Raw genomic sequence first — 21,066 nt, forward strand, 5'->3', positions numbered from 1 at the left:
GTGCTACATGCCGCCCCACAGTGACAATGCTGAACAATTTTTCATCAGTTCCCATATCTGAGTAGATATCCAAGTAGATGAACTGAAGGCCAATGACAATAGCATAGCGAACAATACGCCAAAAAGGGCTGGTGCCGGAATGCAACCCTGTTTGACCTCACTACGGATCTCAAAGGGTTCCGATGTTACCCTATCATCGCTGACCTTAGCCATCATGCTTCCATGGAAAGAGATGATCACATTGAGCAACTTTGAAGGGTAGCCAATTTTCTCCAGTAACTTAATTAGACTACCTCTGCTCACATGGTCGATGGTCTTAGTAAAATTGACAAAGGCAGTATATGGTGCTCTCTGTTCGTTGCATTTCAGTTGCAGCTGCTAGACTGAGAAGATCATGTCCAAATTGTGGATCTTCTGGTTCGAAAACCACACTGAGAAGCAGAAGTAAATCATTGTTTCCACTGGAAGGAGTATCTGTGGTCCTGGATGTTAGGAAGGGAGGAGTTAAAAGGGAAAGTATTGCATCTCCTTCATTTGCACAGCAAGGTGGTGTTAGGTGTGACTGATGCATAGAGGAAATAATAGGACTTCTCGTGCACCTATATATTATGAAACTGTCCATTTGGATTGCTAAAAGAAGAGTAGAATTGTGTTTGATCGTGGAGGGGATGACAATGGTGAAGGAATGATCAGTTGATTCTGATAATCGATGAGGACAACTCACGGCTCTGGGAGGGAAGGGGAAAATGTAGAACAGAAATGCAGGGAATGAGATTGATGCAGTCGAGCCCTGTTTTCTATGGTGGAGAGGAATCCTCTGTTGTGGAAAAGCGATTGAAAATCAGAAGCACTGGTATGAAAGGTGGCATCATCAGAACAGTTCCAACAGTGTTGGAAAAACTGGAAGAATAAAATAGAAAACTTACAGAAAGTGGGGTGGAAGGTGTGTGGTCAAATGTTGACCGTGGAAGCTCAAAGATTCTGTCAGAACATCAAATAAATTGTGGAAACTAAACATCTTACCTTTCCAACCCAGGTGACTTTGCCCCAGATCTTCTGGAAGTTCAAGCACGTGAACATATATTGATAAGATTGGAGGCATTTATCAGGAGAGATCTTGATGGTATGAATAATATTTGTATATCTTCGGTTATTAATTTGCTAAATGTGCATATAATAAAGACAGCTTAATCAATTTGATTTTTTCAGTTGATCTTGCTACACACCATTACTGAAAATAGCAAACAATGGCCCAACACGAAATTCTCTGCCCGCTCGGGATTCCCAGTCTTAGCGGCAGGGAACGGAAAATCCCGCTTGATGAGTTTGCTTACAAACAAAATCCTTAGCTAAGTAATCTTGACGAAGTATTGTGGAGAAATTATAATTTTAATACACTTGTTTCACTGTTGGAAGAAATCTATTACAATCCACACTCAGATTTGCTCAATTTATTTTACTACTAATATGTAGCATATTCCCAAAGTTTTTTTTCATAACACAAGCTAGTAGTTTCATTCTAACCATGATGAACTGCATATAGGAGAAAGTTAGAATTCCTTGTGTTGTTTTTCAGTTGAAGAAACACTATTTGTAAAATTCAGTGCAGTTTATTATTTTACAGCGAAAGCAAAACTCTGCTTGTTTGGGTCCTCGAAGAATGGGTTTGGCTTTAGACAAAGTGATCTTGATATCTGTATGACGTTTGAAGATCAGGAAACAGCAGAGGTATGTTCAGTAATTCTGGCTTTTAGTAGTTTTCTTCTAATCGTATTTGGATAAGTTAAAAAAATTACTTTACTACTATGCAAATGTATACATACTGGACGTGGAATGCCTGCATAAAAAGTTCCATCTAATTAACCATAATGTTTAACTCCACCCACTCTTCAAATTTAACCGTATCCAATTTCCTGCATAATTTTGAAAACTTCAAGACATATTTCTGAATGTTCCTTTTTCTCAAAGAGATCTGGATCTCTTTTTTTTTCAATCTTTCCTCAAAATTGACTCCTGATACCTGGAATAATCATTTTCAGCAATGTGCCTTCGCGGGGAACTTTGCTGTTGTCAGTATTCAGTATCTTAATACACTGAAACTGACAGCAACTTTAGGAATTTGGACAAGCACAGAATAATGCTGAATCTAGAAGTTGCTGTTGGTGAGGTTCCCACAGACTGCTATCCCTCTTGCAGTCCTGAAATGATGCGCATTTCAATTCTAACAGCCATGATTGTATTAAATGGTAGAGCAGGCTGAATGGCCTACTCCTGTTCCTCGTCTCGCTGTTTAAAAGAAAACCTGGAAACTGTTGCACTTTGATGAATGAGGTGTAACTAGAATTTCAATAGTGTATGATAATTACTGTGAAAGTGCCTTACTGGGAACCCTGAAAAGTGAATCGTATGTTTGCGGAATATCAAATTTCGTCATAATTTTAAAATTCTGTATTTAAAAACAAATCCTTAAAGTCTATAGACGGGATTCTCCTTCCCGGGATGCCCGGAATGCACTCCCCGATGGGATGGAGAAACGGGGGTAAATCGGGATTGGTGCAAGGCGCCGATCCTAACATGATGTTCCAACCCCCTGCTGGCGGCGGGAACGAGGTCCATGCTGACTTGCATCTATATAGCAGACTGGGCGCCAAATGCTCTCGCCTCCAGTGATTTTCCAATCCCTTTAGCTGGAAATCAGCTGGGCGTAGGCCCCTGTGATAGGGGGACCCCCGTGATATGGGGACCCCCCACTGGGAGCCCTGTGATAGGGGGACCTTCCATTGGGACCCCTGTAATAGGGGGATGCCCTGCTGGGACCCCCAATGGAAACCCTGTAATAGATCCAGTGGCTTCAAGCCATTCATAGCTTTTTAGTAGTGGTCTGTGATTGACAGCTTCTGCTTTCCATCAGCAGCTTTATTCATTCATCTCCCTTCATGGATCAGTTGCCTGAGTGATGAAACCCCAATGTTTGTAAAAGAGAGGTACGTGCATTCCAAGCACTAAGTACATCACAATCACAAGCGTGTAATTTTACACTGGTCCCTGTGTGGGGTCCCCCTATTGCGGGGATCCCTGTGGGGATCCCTTTGGTCAGGGTAGCCCTGTAGGAGGGGGGATCTCCCTATCACAGGGGTCCTGGGCGTGGGTCTCCCTACTACAGGGGTCCCCCTACTATAGGGAGTTTCTGTAAGGGGGGTGTTCCTCTATTACAGGGGTCCCTGTGGGGGACCCCTTTAGTCAGGGGTCCCAGCAGGGGGAGCCTTGCTATGACTGGGGTCCTTATGAGGGGGGGGGGGGGTTCACCCTTTTACAGGGGTCTCTGCTGTGGATCCCTTTGGTGAGGAGGTCCTTAGGAATTCTTCCTTGGGGTCCCTGTGCGGGGGGTCTCCCTTTTACAGGGGTCCCAGTGGGGTCTCTGTATTACAGGAGTCCCTGTGGGGGTCTCCCTATTATGGAGATTTCTATTACAGGGGCCCCTATCACAGGGATCCCTGTAGGATTGTTCCCTATTTCAGGGGTCCTTGTTGCAGGGTCTCCCTTTTATATGGGTCCCCATGAGAGAGTCTCCCAATCACGGGGGACCCTGGAGGCGATCTCCCTTTTACAGGGGTCCCTGGGGGCGATCTCCCTGTCACAGGGGTTCCTGTGAGGGTCTTCCTATTGCAGGGGTCCCTGTGGCGGTGACATGCGCAGAGAGGCATTCAGGGCAACGGTTTTGGCTGTGGATCAGCATGTCCAAGGCCTGGGGCATTTTGTGCAGGCACTGACTGAGGCCCAGGACAGGGTTGTCGTTTCACAGGGACCTGGACATTGCAGCGACGCTCCTGAGCTTGGCCCAGTCACAGCAGGCCATGGCTGGGAAAGTCCGTGGTCAAGGCCAGAGCAGGACCAACAGCGCCATGTAGTGTGGAAGCCTCAGGGGATCGGTGCGCTCACACCCTTGTCCCATGGAGTGGCCCAGGGGCCATCAGGCACCCTGAGGGAGGAGGAGGTGATAGGGCCGGTGCCAGTGATTCCCACAGGGGAAGTGTCGGAACACCGCAGCGCCTCGGACTCTCTCGCTCTCTTCCCCCCCCCCCTGGTGCATCAGGTGGGCAGCAGGCGGAACCAGCGGCACCAATCCACCTGGAACACCTGAGCAGCAGCAGGGCGCATCCAGGCCTGGTCGCTCCAGAAGACACCCGCCAACTGGGACACAGGTCGCAGGGCAGATATCACAGGTCACAGGGCAGATATCACAGCAGGCCGCCTCCACTCTTGCTGTACCATCTGGAGAACCACCCAGACATAGTGTTAGGGCCTATAAGGCCAGAAAGTTAGTCACCAGTTGGCACAGGTGCAGGGCACAGTTTAGTTATCGGAGCTAGGGACCTATCTGTAAATATTAAACATCGGTTAGCATTGTTACAACCTATCTTGGTGTTCTGGCAGATGGATATGAAGGGTGGACTGGTGTGGGCTGGCCTGCGGGAGTGGGGGAGAAAGCATGAAAATGTGGCAAAGTCAGATGTGAAATTAGATCTACCTTCCAACTTGTGGACCATCCTCTACGCTCAGAGTGTTGATGATCATTGGATTCTCACACTTGTTTGGCACAGTCCTAGAATCTCTAAGAAACAACAGAGCTTGTGAGGAATATTCAGACTGGCCAGCTTCAATATCAAGCCAAATGGAGGTGTGATCCACTCTTGCCCATTCTCATATAAATCTGAGATGTGAGGCTAATTGGTCCATCTTAATATTGGGAACTAGGAAGCTACAATTTGGCCAATTTTAAGCAAGGTCTCTTTTTCTTTCATATAAAGCAGCTAAACCACCCCATTAATTTCCTTTTAAGACCTTAGCAGAAATCAAAATCATTAGCATCTGCAAGGGTATAATAACCTAGGCAACACATTCCTCTTGCTCAGTGCTATCCTAGCCATACACCATATCGGTAAGGGGGATCAAAGATGTAGCTCCTATTTTATAGAAGCGAGTGGGGGGGGGGGGGGGGGGGGGGGGGGAGTTGCCTTAAATAGCTGCCAAATGAAGGGGCAATACACATAGCCAAGTAAATAAACCCCGAGGGAGACCATCTAAAGGGAAAGGGAGCGAGGTGGGGAGGCCTCCCCCTAAACCTTCCTAGAGGCAGCTGCTTCCCTCCCAGTCAAAGGTTCTGCAAAATTAATTTTATAGCCCAAGAAGTAGCCAAGTTTACCCATAATATCAATGATAGCAGGAACAACAGACGTCCGGCTTAGACACAAATAGCAACACATTATCCACGTATAACGTGATCTGACGTTGCATCCTACCACTAGACAACCCAATCACTGAAGGATTCTGTCCAATTGTCTCTGCTAGCGACTCCATAGCTATTTAAAACAATAACGGGCAGCCCTGCCTTATCAGATATATAACTGTTAGTAAGAGCTGCCGCCCAAGGTTTTTTATGAAGCACCTGTATCCACTTAACAAACGTCCCTTCTAGTCTATGGTTCTGCAACTTGTAGAATAAATCATTCCACTCCACCCGGTCAAAAGCTTTATTTGCAACTAATGTGGTCACTAAACTGACTCACCTGCTTTTGGAAGACCTGAATAATAATTAATGAATAATAATAATTTTAGATGACAGTTTCAAATCTACATTGAACAGTATAATTAGCCTTTAGTCGACCTTAAATGGTCACATTCCCAGGATCCTTGCCTGTCTACAAAATTAAGGAAACATTTGCTTCTCTAGGCGACTGAGGCAGCAGACCTGCTTCAAATGCACGATTATATATGCCAACCACAGGACCTATTAGCATGCTTTAAATTTCTTCTAAAATTCACTCCCAGAATCATCAGGTCCTGGAGTCTTACCAGACTGAAGATCCCTCAAGACAATACCACTATCTCCTGAGGAATGGGACCATTTAAGGTCGACTGTTGGTCCTCAGAAATTGTTGGGAGTTTAAAGGAAGAAAACAAATGTTCCATACATATGAGGGCATCCCCCTGATTTATAGAATTTGGCATAGAAGCTTTCAAATGCCCTGTTAATATCCTCTGTCTTAATCATCCCATTACTCTTGGAATCTAGCACAGAGGAAATTGCCCTAATGTCCAACTTCATAGTAAGGAATGCCAAATACCTACAGTTTGAAATTCCCTTATCCAAAATGCTTCGGGCCAAGTGTTATCAGATTTTGGAATTTCTGAATATACTGGGCAGGTGAGCGTGTGCGGAACATTGGGAACTACGCATGTGCGTCGCACGTTGGGAACTGCGCATATATGGAACATTAGGAACTGAGCATCTGTGGTGCACATTAGGAACTGCGCATGTATGGTGCGCGTTGGGAACTGGACACTTCCCATTCATGATGTCACATCAGCGCTCAAAAAAAGTGCAGATTTGGGAATTGTTCGCAATTTCAGATAAGGGATGTTCAACCTGTGCTCGGTTTATTTACAAACTCAAAACCTTTGTTTGGAAACCTTTATACTCCTCTCAGTACATTGAATCAGCAAGGAGTCCAGTGAAGTTCAGATTGCATTAATCTCTTTCAGCATTGAATGGCTACGATATCCCCTATATTCCATCTCTGGATCGGCCAATTTTATTTCAAGCTGGTGCTGTCGTTCAGCATTTTATGCTTTTTGCTGGCCATTTATAAAATGACCAAAAGGTCTTGTAGGTTTCCCACAGGATTGAAGGGCTTACTTCAGAGAGAGAATTCACTGAATCGAAGAGATCAAATTCGTCCTTGAAGTATGAGACAAAGTTATGATTCTGGAATAGATATACATTAAATCTCCATGATCTGTATGCCTTAAATCTCCACGATCTATATGCATTAAATCTCCACGATCTATATGCATTAAATCTCCACGATCTATATGCATTAAATCTCCGAGATCTAGACTGAGGATAAATCTCCATGAATAAAAATTCCAAGAAGACCAAAACATGATCGGAAACTACCTTTCGGAGGCCACTGAGTGTAATATTGTTTTGGGCATGAAAAAATAATCTATTCTAATATCTTTGGGGGGCGTGGGACAGAGTGGAGAAGTAGGTGAAGTCTTTTGGGGTGCAATGTTCTCCAAACATCCCATATCCTCACATACCAATGCTAATGCCATTGCTTGTTGAGTGGGAGGGTCCTTAGTTATGGGAAGTTTGTCTATCAAAGGATTAACATGGCAGTTGAAGTCGGAATTTATTGAAGCTAATTCAGCAAAATGCATAAAGTCTTTAGTAACAAGGATGGCACGATTGCACAGTGGTTAGCACTGCTGCATCACGGTGCTGAGGACCCATGTTCGATCCTGGCTCTGCATCACTGTCCCTGTGGAGTTTGCACATTCTCCCCATGTTTGCGTGGATCTCACCCCCACAACCTAAAAAAGATGTGCACGTTAGGTGGATTGGCCACGCAAAATTGCTCCTTAATTGGAAAAAAGTAATTGGGACCTCTAACATGTTTTTAAAAAAGACTTTAGTCACAAAATAAGGAGATTAATTTGGAGGGCGGTGACATTCATTTTCTAAATACATTCCCCATGCTGCACCCCCTTAACAATTACATACCCCCCTGAACTTCCATTAAAATCGCAACCCTCCTAGTTAAGAATGAGGCAAAAATTACCTGCCCTACCAAGTCCTGTTTCAATTTTTGGTGCTCCTTGTCATTTAAATGAGTTTCCTGCAAAAAACGATATGTCAAACTTTCTCCATTTTTAGGAAAGACAGAGGGCCTGATTCTCCGGTCTCTGATACCGAAATCGCGATGGCCGGTGAATCCCGTTGGCGTCGAAATCGAGACAGTGCCGCTTTTGCGAAGCTCTGCTGCCTCCAAAACGGCTACGCCGTCGAGATGGCCTCGGGCCATTACCTGAGGCCCTCCCCTAATGCTCCGCCTGCGATGGTACGAGTTCCCGACAGCATGGGACGTGTGTGCTATTTTTGTCCAGGAACCCGACGTGGCGCTGTGGACTGAGTCTAGCGCCGCCACAGTCTGGTGGTGGTGGTGGTTGGGGGGGGGGGGGGGGGACTGGTGGGGGTGAACCGGGGGTGGCGAGCCTGGCCAAAGGGGGACACTATTTGGCAGGCCGGGTCCGCAGCCAGCGCCATGTTGCATGGTGTGGCCGCTGCAGGCCGCCACTCTGTGCATGTGCGGTCACAGACCTGGCAGTTCTCCGGCCATATCCACAGCTAGAGCCGGGGGCTCTATGCTGCGTGCCTGCTAGCCCCCCACCAGACAGAGGATCGGTGGAGGTTTTGCACTTTTTTTTGGGCGTAAAAATGCCACTGTTCCCATGCACCAGTCAGCACATAGTCTCGCAAACAGAGATATAGCCCAGAATCTTTTTTCTTGTAATAGGTTGGTGTATCCCCCATACCTTCCTGGAGAAGAGTTTCAAAGTAGCAACTGCTATTGCTTATTCAGCCAAAGAGAGCATAGGATATTGAAACAAAGAAAATGGCTTATTAGCCAAGAATTTTCCCAGCCCGCTCGAATGAGCATCAAAACATACTTCCCCATCTCCAAACATGCAGGAAGCACCAATGACACATTACAAAGTATTTTTCTCAGACATGAGACTTGTCTGTACCCGTACACAAACTAATTCATGATTCTTTCATCCCAAAATATTTTTTTTAAACACCCAAAGCTCCTCGGGGGTTATCCACCAAATGTGAAGCCCTGTAGGTTTATACCTACAAACCTTTCATAATTACACCAAGATGTCTATCTCCTGAAAAGAGTGGAGACAACATATGCCACAAAATGAACGAACATAGAATTTCCTTTCTACATTCTAACCCTTCCTATTAAGACTTAATCCACACAGTCACCTCCCAGAAGTGGCACTATTCATTTTCATCATGATCAGATCAAAGGAGATAGAAAACATATATCCATTATAAGCGTACGGATGGAAAGAAAGGATGAAGGATATTTTTCACAGAGCTCTAGTATCATGCAACCAGCATGGCATGGCCTATTCCTTAACTAGACGAGTAATTTGCATTAAAGGCAGATGTAAGTCCCTGCCATTCTTAAGGATTATTGTTTATTGAACATTATATTTTACACCCATTATGTGACTCCAGGTGATCCCTAAATGGCACTGGGTTGAAAATCTATCAATCCTTTCTACCAGCCTGCTAATATTTGAGAAACAGCAGGAATGGATGGAAAGTAAACAAAATTAACACATTTTTCTTTACACCTGTTGCAGGGATTAAACTGCATCAAGATTATTGAGGATTTGGCAAGAGTGCTCAGAAAACATCCAGGTACTGCACAGCTCAGTTAATGGCAATTAACATTCCTGTTTTCAGAAAGGATACTTTACTCATTGAGGTGAAAGAGGTCAGTGCTGAAAAATCTTTCAGGACTGTTATGATGCCAGTTGATATCATAACTGGACTGGAAGATTCCAGAATGGAACACAATGTCCCTTTAAGCTCACAGATTGGATGTGGTCAGATACACTCCACTCTGAACCCAAGTGAATGTCTGTTGATTACTCTTCAAAGTCTCCCCAGGCGATTGTCACATGAGAGTTTCCAAACTCCATTCCCAAAAAACACTCAAATCTTCTTTCACAGCAATGCTTTCCATCATTGGCTTGCAATCCGAAATCCAGTCCAGGTTTTACAAATTACTCTTCCAAACAATGCTTCCGCTCCACTTTTAACATTAACTACAGTATCTTGGTTTTATAACTCCCCCTTCAAGATTTCTTTGTCTTGACTGTTGTGCACACCCAATTGCTTTAACTCTCAACTCCCAGACTATTATAATGGCATTAAACTTTTGATTTGCCTTTTGAAGTCTGCTTTTCCAACTTAGCTCTGATTACTGCAGCTGTCACTTTCACTCACACCATTTTGTCTGCTTTTTCCCTGAATTCTCCTCTGAACAAAACCTTGGTCCCTGTTCTCTTAACTTCAGTCTTATGACAGTGTTTCTGTCGCAATTCACTAGTTATCTGGATTGTATCCAGTTCTTTGGGAAGTCTGCCACTTTGCAGCTCCCTTGTCTTGTCCAGCTTCTCCTGGCAGATTTGAGAGATGTTCACTCCACGGTATCCTGTCTCCAACTACAAACAGATTCAACTAAAAACTAAAACTTAAAAATCTTTTGACCTTAAAAGCCCCCCCAGTTCCTAAACAACCAGTGCTACTTCTGCCAGCCTCTATTTACTCTTTACACCATAACCCTCTCTAAGCACAATAGAAGCACAGTTGGAACTGAAACAACCCCTACACATACAAACACCTTTGTCCAGCATGACTCTAACTATAGGTTTTACCCTTCCTTGTACAGAAACTTTACATTGAGCCCACTTAAAACCATACCTTATTTTTAATGTTTATCAATGAAAATATAAATCCCTCAAAGCTACCTTTGTTTCCCTAACAGGACCAAGTACTCAAGTTCAAATATAGCACAGCCATCTGGAAAGCGAAACGACCTTCATTCTGACCCCAAAAGTACATTAACCCTAATCTGTTAGTTTAGAGTAGGAAAATAAAGTGGCATTGGGCTAACCTCCGGTTAAATAAAACATATCATTAATAATACAATTAGTGTCCAGTAGCCAAAGAAGACCTCAAATTGTGGACATTGTGTGGTCCCTTGCCCTCCCAAAACCACTTGGATGTGCACAAAGTTACAACAGAAGGAAACTCCAACAATTCTAATTGTTTTTAGATGCGAATGATGAATTACCATCTAGAATTGCTGCAGTCCCTCTGGAGTAGGTACAGCCACAGTCATGTTAGAGAGGGCCTTCCAGGATTTGACCCAGTTATATGGAAGGAACATTGATGTTTCCAAGTCAAGATGTGTGCCTTTGACGAGAACTTGCAGTTGATGACGGTATTCACATGCACCTGCTGCCCTTGTCCTTTTTGGTGATGAGAGGTTTCAGGTTTCAACGGTGCTGTTAAAAGACCCTTGTTGAGTTGCTGCAGTGCATCTTATAAATGGTACACACTGCTACCATAGGCTGCCAAACAAGCAAGATGTTTCTTCATTGTTGGTGTCAAGCTTCTTGAGTCTTGCTGAAGTTGCATTTATCCAGGCAAGTGTGAACATTAATTGTGCCTTATAGATGATGGGCAGACTTTGTGGAGTCAGGAAATGAGTTACTCATCACAGAATTCCCAGCCTCTGATCAGCTCTTGCAGTTTCTGGTCAATGGGTAGCCCTGGGATGTTAATGGTGGAGGATTCTCTGATGCTAATACCATTGAATGTCATGGGGATGTGATTAGACTCTTGAAAGCTGGTCAATGTCTGGCACCTCCGTAGCACAAATGTTTATTTGCAACTTTAAAGCCCAAGCCTGAATGCTGTTTTCGGTCTTTGCTGCACAGCAAGCTTCATTACCTGGAAAGTTGAGAATGGAACTGAATGTTGTATAATCGTCAGTGAACATCCCCACTACTGACCTTATGGAAAAGTCATTGATGAGGCAGCAGAAGGTGGTTGGGTCCAAGACCTGAGTCACTTGCATGTGATAACCAAAGGCTGAGGTGATTGGCTTTCAACAAGCACAACTACCTTCTGTGTTGGATGTGACTCCAACCATTGGAGAGTTTTCCTACAAATTATCGTTGACTTCAATTTTGCTCAGGCTCACCACATTCAGTCAAATGCTGCCTTAATACAAAAGACAGGCATTTTCATTTTAAAATGAACATGTTGCTCCACTCACTCCACAATTGGAATAGTATCTTTAGTGGCTCCACTCACTCGGGCTATTGCTGCTTCCCCTTGCATCTGTACTTGGGTTGGCACGGTAGCACAGTAGTTAGCACTATTGCTTCACAGAGCCAGGGACCCGGGTTTGATTTCCGGCTTGGGTCACTGTCTGTGCGTAGTCTGCACTTTCCGTGTCTGTGTGTATTTCCTCCGGGTGCTCTGGTTTTCTCCCGCAGTCCAAAGAGGTGCAGATTAGGTGGATTGGTCTCACTAAATTGCCCCGTAATGATCAAACGTTAGGTGGGGTTGCTGGTTACCGGGATAGGGTGGAGGTAAAGTGCTCCTTCAGGGGCCGGTGTAGACTCGATGGGTCGAATAGCCTCCTGCACTGCAAATTCTATGATATATTCTGTGATATGAATCAAATATATTTCATCTTGTGCCTTACAGCCCTTTCCGGGATCTTCGCACACCTAGTGGTTCACTACATCAGCTATCAACTCGAATTCTTGACATTGCGATTCCCTGTTAACTAACATAGTCACCTAACAGGACAAATTATTCGGCCTTTGCTGCTCTTCCTGCCTCATAGCAACTTAGAGGACATCAGATCCCCCGTAAGCTTTCTCGGGCTGAATGCCACTTCTTTCCCCACGACTATTATATTATTGCCCAGGCCCAAAGATTGTGCTTTGTTCCGCTATTGAGTTCTCAGATAGAACCTGCTCCAGGATTCCTGAGCTTCACTTTGCTGGTCGCTTAGTTCAAACTGCTTTCCATTCGTCTGGGGCAGGCTTCCAGATCAACTGCTCTCTTGCACTCTCTTCTGGATCCATATCCACTCATTTGCTGACTGGTCTTTGCTCTGCTCCTCCAGACTTTGGACCATCATCTCAATTCTGTGATGGTTCCTTAATCTAACAATGACGTTCCAACAACTCCTAACCTTGTACTGGCTCCAAGATAAACTTTAATTCCATTGCTTTCCCTCAAATGTTATATTGCCCTCAAGCTCTTACATTAAGAATTTAGTAAGAAGTCTTACAACACCAAGTTTTTAAAAATAAATTTAGAGTACCCAATTCATTTTTCCAATTAAGGGGTAATTTAGCATGGCCAATCCACCTACCCTGCACATCTTTGGGTTGTGGGGGCGAAACCCACGCAAACACGGGGAGAATGTGCAAACTCCACACGGACAGTGACCCAGGGCTGGGATCGAACCTGGGACCTCAGTGCCGTGAGGCGGCTGTGCTAGCCACTGCACCACCGTGCTGCCCTATTACAACTCCAAGTTAAAGTCCAACTGGTTTGTTTCGAATCACTAGCTTTCGGAGCACTGCTCCTTCCTTAGGTGAATGAAGTCTCACGGCACCAAGGACCTGGGTTCAATCCCGGCCCTGTGTCACTGTCCATGTGGAGTTTGCACATTCTCCCCATTTTTATGTGGGTCTCACCCCCACTACCCAAAAATGTGCAGGGTAGTGGATTGGCCATGCTAAATTACCCCTTAATTGGAAAAAATAATTGGATACGTTAAATGTATATTTTTAAAATCCCAACCCAACCTATTCTTCTGCTTCCAATACTGCCTTCTCACCCCCAAACCACCTCCGGCCACCGATTGCATTAGTTGCCAAATGAGCGAGTGAAGGTCCTTTCCAAAAATATTAACTTGTCTGTTCCCTCCACATACTGACTAACTTGCTGCATTTTTCCATGTTGCTGTATGATTTTCTTTCATATTTTGAGTATTTGTAATTATCTGTCTTTTTTTATTATGAATGACAATTTCCTGTTTGCTGTTTTAAAATTGTAATCTCCTAGGCTTAAAGAGCATTCTGCCCATTACAACAGCAAAAGTACCAATCGTAAAATTTTTCCACATAAGAAGTGGCCTTGAGGGAGACATTAGTTTATATAACACTCTGGTAAGAAACACAACATTTTAATTAGATGTAATATTGATAAATACTATTCAATAGACCTCTTAAAAAAATTAGTTTTTTGTTTCATGGCCAATTGTGGTTTTTTTGTGCATCTGATCTTTGTTATTAACCAATGGCAATGAAAATGATGGGCTGAATTTTGATTTTGACTAATTTCACCATTGTATTTGGGTACTTTTAAAGACAAACCAACTTTGCATAATTGCTTCTACGTAAATATGAGTGTATATTTTTATTTGATCGTAATTTGGTGGATTGGATTAAACAAAGCAAAATCTATGTTCTTTCTGCAGGCCTTCCACAACACTGGACTGTTGGCCTCTTATGCAGCAATTGACCCCAGAGTGAAATACTTAGGATATACAATGAAGGTTTTTGCCAAGGTAACTTTACTTTTGTTCTTGTATATCAGAATTTGTTAAAATGTTTCATGTACGCTTTTAGATATTCAATGTTGAGACTGTTTGTCATAGCCATTATATGTAGGCTTTGAAGGCTTAATGTGTTCATTTAATCATGGTCCAAATCTCTGTTTTAATACAATATTGAGTTAAAACATGGCAGTTCGAGCTTTGGGACAATTTTGGAACAAGATCTCAGAGCTTTTTTTTTTATAAATGTTTTTATTCAGTTTTCGTATTTTATATTGAACAAATTACAAATTGTTAAGAGAGAGAAAAAAAACAAACAAAAACAAACACGCAAAAATTAACACACATATTTACAGGTAAGCATCTTCGTAGTAGTAACTGCGCCCCCCCCCCCCCCCCCCCCCCCCCTCAACATGTTTATTTAGCTTGGTTTTGGGCCTTAGCTAGCCATCGAACCCCCGTAACGAACCTGTAGCCCCCCCCCCCCCCTCCCGCTACCTTCCCCCGACTATTCTTCCTCTTGTACATTGGCCACAAATAGGTCCCGGAACAGTCGCATGAATGGCTCCCACGTTCTGTGGAAGCCGTCGTCCGACCCTCGGATGGCAAATTTGATTTTCTCCATTTGGAGAGATTCCGAGAGGTCGGACAGCCAGTCCGCAGCTCTGGGCGGTGCTGCTGACCGCCAGCCAAACAGGATTCTACGGCGGGCGATCAGGGAGGCAAAGGCAAGGGCATCCGCCCTCCTCCCCAGGAATAGATCTGGCTGTTCTGAAACCCCGAAGACCGCCACTATCGGGCATGGCTCCACCCTCACTCCCACCACTTTGGACATTACCTCGAAGAAGGCTGTCCAGTACTCCACGAGTCTGGGGCAGGACCAGAACATGTGGGCGTGGTTGGCCGGGCCTCTTTGGCACCGTTCACATCTGTCTTCCACCTCCGGGAAGAACCTACTCATACGGGTTCTTGTTAAGTGGGCTCTATGTACCACTTTTAGTTGCGTCAGGCTGAGCCTTGCGCACGTGGAGGTGGAGTTGACCCTATGCAGTGCTTCGCTCCAGAGTCCCCACCCGATCTCCATCCCCAGGTCGTCCTCCCATTTCCTCCTTGTTGCGTCCAGTACGGTGTCGTCCCTATCTACCAGTCGGTCATACATGTCACTACAGTTCCCTTTCTCTAGGATACTTGCGTCCAGTAGGTCTTCCAGTAGTGTCTGTCGTGGCGGTTGTGGGTACGTCCTTGTCTCCTTTCGTAGGAAGTTTTTGAGCTGCAGGTACCGTAGCTCGTTCCCCCCAGCTAGCTGAAATTTCTCTGTCAGTTCGTCCAGTGTTGCGATCCTGTCGTCCGTGTACAGGTCCCTGACTGTCAGTGTCCCCCCGTCCTGCCTCCACCTTTTGAAGGTGGCGTCGGTCAGTGCTGGTTTGAACCTATGGTTGTTGCAGATGGGAGCCCTGTTCGACATTTTGGTCAGGCCAAGTTGCTGCCGCAGTTGGTTCCAGGATTGGAGGGTGGCTGTCACCACTGGGCTGCTGGAGTGTTTTTTGGGTGGGGATGGGAGTGCTGCCGTGGCGAGGGCCCGGAGGGAGGTTCCCATGCAGGAGGCCTCCTCCGCACGCACCCACTCAGCTTCTGGCTCCTGGATCCATCCCCTTACTCGCTCGGCTGTTGCTGCCCAGTGGTAGAGTTGTAGATTCGGGAGGGCTAACCCTCCCCTGGTTTTTGTTTTTTGTAAGACCTTCTTTGGGATCCTAGCATTTTTACCCCCCCATACGAACGCCATGATGAGTTTGTCCAGCGCTTTGAAAAAGGCCTTGGGGATGTAGATCGGAATGGATCAAGATCTCAGAGCTATCATGCTTGACTAAATTTTGTCTTGAAGTCTTTTTTTGGAGTCAACAAACCGCACATATCAGATACTAGAAATGTATTTCATACATTTCATGTATTTCAACAGGTGTGCGATATTGGAGATGCATCCAGAGGCAGCCTTTCATCATATGCATATACCCTAATGGCACTTTACTTCCTACAGCAAAGGAAACCACCGGTAATTCCTGTCCTTCAAGAGGTACGCAAGAACTAACCAAGATCCTCATCCAAAATACATTCTTGATAAACTTCATACTCTTAAATAGGAAATTGTTTTTTGAAAGAAAAGTGTCAGTAATATTTCAATGTTTTCAATATCTACTATTATTTTTAAAATTAGGATTTATATAGGAAACTGCACAAATCTCTGGGTTTATTCCAGAGTGTTGAAAATGGAGATAATATATACAGTTTATATTTTCTACATTGGATAAAAGATTTACCAAATTCACTATTCATAAAGACTAACCACTCAGTTTATAATTACTTCGTGGTTTGTATGAGAATTAAGTTTGTTTTCCAGAATTATCACAATTTAACATTCACTGACTTTCAGATATACGATGCAACAAAAAAGCCAGAATTGTTCATTGATGGTTGGAATGTCTATTACTTTGATAAATTGGATGAATTGGTAAGTTCACTTAAACAGCGAGGTTATTTTTAAACCAAGCAACTTTAGTTCCTTCACTTCAATCGTTTTTTTATTCCAGAATAACTTCATTTTTTGGCGAGTTCAGCCTCAGTTCATCCTCAAATAAACCATTGTTTGCCTGAAAACTAATGCAGTCCTTTGAAAATGTATTGTAGAAAAGCAAATGGCCAGACTATGGAAAAAATAAAGAGTCTGTTGGAGAGTTGTGGCTGGGGCTTCTCAGGTTCTACACAGAGGAGTTTGATTTCAAAGAACATGTTATCAGCATCCGGAGAAAGGCTCTACTCACAACCTTCAAGAAGCAGTGGACTTCTAAATATATTGTTATAGAAGGTAAGTCTTGTAAAAATGATTTTGTGTCACTTACATGATCGAATTTTAAAATATTTTTTAAAACCGTGCAATTGTGTTTTCTAAACATGTGAGTCTATGTCTAAGAGCAATGAGGAGCACAATAAATGTCCTTACCCTCGGGTCTACAGAATTAAGTAGTGCACGTGTAATTGGGATTTTAATTACCCAATTGATCATGGATAGAAAATTGTTGAGGGGGCAGTGCCAATAGTTGTGGATATTATTAATTGGTTTTCTCATTATTAAGATCCCAGACCAGACCCAAACGGTGGCTAGGATACTGGACCGAAACCCCAATATTTTTGTTTATTTTATAAAACAGCGCGGAAATAATACATAATAATATTCGCTTATTGTCACAAGTAGACGTCAATGAAGTTACTGTGAAAAGCCCCTAGTCGCCACATTCCAAATACTTTGCTCCAGGAGTGATTGCACAAAGAAATGGGGATTTAGTATTTTAAAGCAAACCTTTAGTATTACCACAATATTAAACTCTTTAACATTACACCCCAAAATAGCTTACAATTACCCCTTAAACAATATTACTCAATACAGCAAATACAATACCTTTAATTTCTATCTCTATTCCCAATTAAACAAGAAAGAAAAAATGCATACAGCTTTCAATCCATCCTACATCCCAATGGCACAGAGTAATGCTTGCTTTACAGAACAGATTTGGCTCTTGTTAGAATCCCTGCAGACTCTGGCTGAATGTCTTCAAAAAGCTGTTTCAACTGATTTGTTTCAGATTCCCCCATTGTTCTCAAAGAAGTGTGCACTGCTTTCAATGCTATTAATCTTTTTTAACTATCCTACTTTGAGAGCAAAATACTCTTCTTGAGGTCTAAAGGGTAGCCAGATCGGAACTCAACTCAACATTTTGAGAATCTTTCTCAAAATGTCTGAATACCTTAATAAATGCCTTCAATCCGCCCAGCAATGACACATCTCCCCAAGCAGGATTCAAATGAACACCCCAGGCTCCCCCTAGTCAAAAAGCAGTGCATTAGCCTCGGTTTTTACTATTGTCAATTTCATTTCTGGCTCCTAAAAGCTTTCTGGTCTTGCAAAACAAGATTATTTAAAAAATATGACCACTGTAGTCAAACACACGCTAACCCAGGTTTTTAAACCTTAAATTGACATTTTGTAATCCAATATATCTAAAATACTGCACTCATCAATCATATACTTGTCGTATAAGGAACGGTTGAGGATTCTGGATCGTTGTAGTTTAGAAGGATTATGGGGGGATGTTATTGAAACTTACAGGATACTGCGAGGCCTGGATAGATTGGACTGCGAGAGGATGTTTCCACTGGTAGGAAAAATTAGAACCAGAGGACACCACCTCAGACTAAAGGGACGATCCTTTAAAACAGATGAGGAGGAATTTCTTCAGCCAGACGGTGGTGAATCTGTGGAACTCTTTGCCGCAGAAGGCTGTGGAGGCCAAATCACGGAGTGTCATGGGGCTGGTTTAGCACAGTGGGCTAAATAGCTGGCTTGTAATGCAGAACAAGGCCAGCAGCGCAATTCCTGTACCGGCCTCCCCGAACAGGCGCCGGAATGGGGCGACTAGGGGCGTTTCACAGTAGCATCATTGAAGCCTACTTGACAGAGATAGGTTCTTGATTAATAAGGGGATCGGCGTTATGGGGAGAAGGCAGGAGAATGGGGATGAGAAAATATCAGCCATGATTGAATGGCGGAGCAGACTCGATGGGCCGAGTAACTCTTCTCCTATGTCTTATGGTCTTATATCATGCAGCATTTAAGCAAGCATACTAGGAAAATAATTAGTTACTAGACTTGAGTTTTTTTAGCAGTCATCTGGCAATGGTACTAGGCTTTCATGTGGTGGAACACATGGACTGACAGTGACCATGATATAAGATTAGAGTCAATTAGGCAAGCTACCAATGCAGATAGTTTTTTTTAAATTATTAATTTTTTACCAATTAAGGGGCAATTTAGCATGGCCAATCCACCTAACCTGTACATCTTTTGGGTTGTGGGGGGGAAACCCACACAGACACAGGGAGAATGTACAACTTCACACGGACAGTGACCCAGGGCCGGGATTCAAAACCGGGTCCTCTGCGCCGCTGTTCCATAGTGCAGATATGTGGGGTTACACTCTGAAGATGGTGGAATAGGAGAGAGACTTGCAATGTTTCATGAACTATGATCTTTAAATGCCTTGTGCTTTTCCACGTGCACTACCTTTCCCTCAAAAGTGTCTTGTTTTGACTGTCTGCAGCTTATTCTTTCAACATAATTTTTTGACTGGTTTTGGCCAGTGTTGCACAATTGCAGAGCGGATGAATTTGATGTTGGGATGTTTATTAAAGACACTGAAATACAGTACTTGGTGTTTAACAGACACTTTATGGCTATGTCGTGAATACTGTGTGCAATATTGCTCTCAAATGGAGTGGATGTCGATACCCAAGAGAAAATCTAAAGGAGAGCTCCAAATTGACGCCGGACCTGGGGAAACTGGAGCTTACTTAGTTGCATAAATTTAGGCTTTCAGATGATGTCTAAAAGGTGTGGTGAGGCCTAGGATTAATAAAAAGTTAGATTAGATATTGGAAAGTACTTTTTCAGATATTAATTGACCTCGCGAATAGATTGCTAGAATGTGCAGTGAGTATTCACTCACTATAGGCTTTTAAAAGGGATCCGGATTTTAAGTAGAAGGGAACTTTTGAGTTCAGGAACCAAGTGGACCAACAGTGATTAATAAATTGGACATGGCAGTATCATGGAATTGCGGGGATTGGAGAGATATTTTTCAGAATTATTTCCCAAATTGGCCTATATTCTTTTTTAGCTTCTGCCTCTCAGAATATTGCATGGCCTGGCAGTAGGGTAAAAGTACACGTGTTGCACTACACCTGGATGGACAGGCTGCGTAGTCTTTACATGATCTCATGGTGGCGACTACTTTTGATTGTGTCATTTCTTTTTTGACCATCTTTTGTCATTGCCAGATGCACATGGAATTTTTAAATCTCTATTATTTTATGTATAAACAAAAAGTAGTTTTCTCAAGATGTAATCAAAAAATTTGTTTAAATAGATCCATTTGACCTCAATCATAACCTTGGAGCTGGATTGTCCCGAAAGAGTAAGTTGCATTTTGTCTCCTATTAAATAGTTTTCAGCATAAGGTATGTTGGTCTAATATATAGATGATTGCTCTTTGTTTTTCCAGTGACAAATTTTATCATGAAAGCTTTCATCAATGGGAGAAAGGTTTTTGGAACTCCAATTAAATTCATCCCAATGCAATATCCCACAATTATGGTATGTTGTGTATTTTGTCTGGAAATTCACATATCTACATGACATTCTCAACATCAATTATGCTTGTTACATTGAAATAATTTACTTGACTGTGACATCTTCATCTGGCATAGGCAAACCCTTTAGACATTTAAAGAAAACATTCCGCCTCCATAATTATTTCTCACGTAAACTTTTAATTAGTGTCATCTGTTTGCCACCAGTCCTTTCACGATTTGAGCAGTGAGAGACCGGTAATGTGTAAAAGGCCAAGAGTGTATAGAATTTAGCCTCAGAAAGAACATAGAATCCCTGCTGTCCAGAGGAGACATTCAGCCCATCGAATCTGCACCAACCCTGAAAGAGCGCTCCACCTAGGCCCACTCCTCCGCCCTATCCCCATTACCCTGCGGATTGATCATAGCTTACCCACTGAACCTGCACATCTTTGGACTGTGGAGGGAAACTGGAGCATCTGGAGGAAACCGACGTAGTAATGGGGAAAACATGCAAACTCCACACAGATAGTCATCCAAGGCCAGAATCGCACCGAGGTCCCTGGCGCTGTGAGGCAGCAGTGCTAACCACTGTGCTGCCAACATGCGTTAAACCTTAGCAAGAGACTTGAGGTACAGAAATCATTTAAGTCATTGTGTTTAATTCTCACAAACTTTTCAGAGAAAACTGTTTAGTTCTATATGTGGGAACAAATTAAGCAGTCTCTGCACAATGCTGGAGACTTTGTGTACCCATGATGAGCATGCATGCCAGAACTGTCCTTTACTATTTTCACTGATGTTTAAAGGGCTGGATTCTCTGCCCCACCACGCCACATTTCTGCTCCGGCCCACCGCCGGCATTCTCCAT

The 21,066-nt window shown here is 43.5% G+C and overlaps 1 protein-coding gene across 6 annotated transcripts in view; it reads left to right on the forward strand.

Moving 5' to 3' along the window:
* Window positions 1-21,066, forward strand: part of LOC119970352 (terminal uridylyltransferase 7-like) — a 114,525-nt gene that overhangs the window by 82,097 nt on the left and 11,362 nt on the right. For 4 of the 6 annotated variants that reach the window (XM_038804822.1, XM_038804819.1, XM_038804821.1 and 1 more), the window contains exons 15-24: window positions 1,037-1,123; window positions 1,625-1,728; window positions 9,223-9,280; window positions 13,526-13,629; window positions 13,941-14,030; window positions 15,976-16,089; window positions 16,447-16,524; window positions 16,701-16,878; window positions 19,994-20,041; window positions 20,129-20,220. In XM_038804822.1, the coding sequence (XP_038660750.1) occupies window positions 1,037-1,123; window positions 1,625-1,728; window positions 9,223-9,280; window positions 13,526-13,629; window positions 13,941-14,030; window positions 15,976-16,089; window positions 16,447-16,524; window positions 16,701-16,878; window positions 19,994-20,041; window positions 20,129-20,220 (953 nt within the window). The remainder of the gene's footprint in view (window positions 1-1,036; window positions 1,124-1,624; window positions 1,729-9,222; window positions 9,281-13,525; window positions 13,630-13,940; window positions 14,031-15,975; window positions 16,090-16,446; window positions 16,525-16,700; window positions 16,879-19,993; window positions 20,042-20,128; window positions 20,221-21,066) is intronic. The other 2 variants (XR_005461592.1, XR_005461591.1) reach the window with 1 other exon arrangement.

The sequence above is a fragment of the Scyliorhinus canicula genome, chromosome 8 (genome assembly GCF_902713615.1).
Source record: "Scyliorhinus canicula chromosome 8, sScyCan1.1, whole genome shotgun sequence".
NCBI classification, from domain to species: domain Eukaryota; kingdom Metazoa; phylum Chordata; class Chondrichthyes; order Carcharhiniformes; family Scyliorhinidae; genus Scyliorhinus; species Scyliorhinus canicula.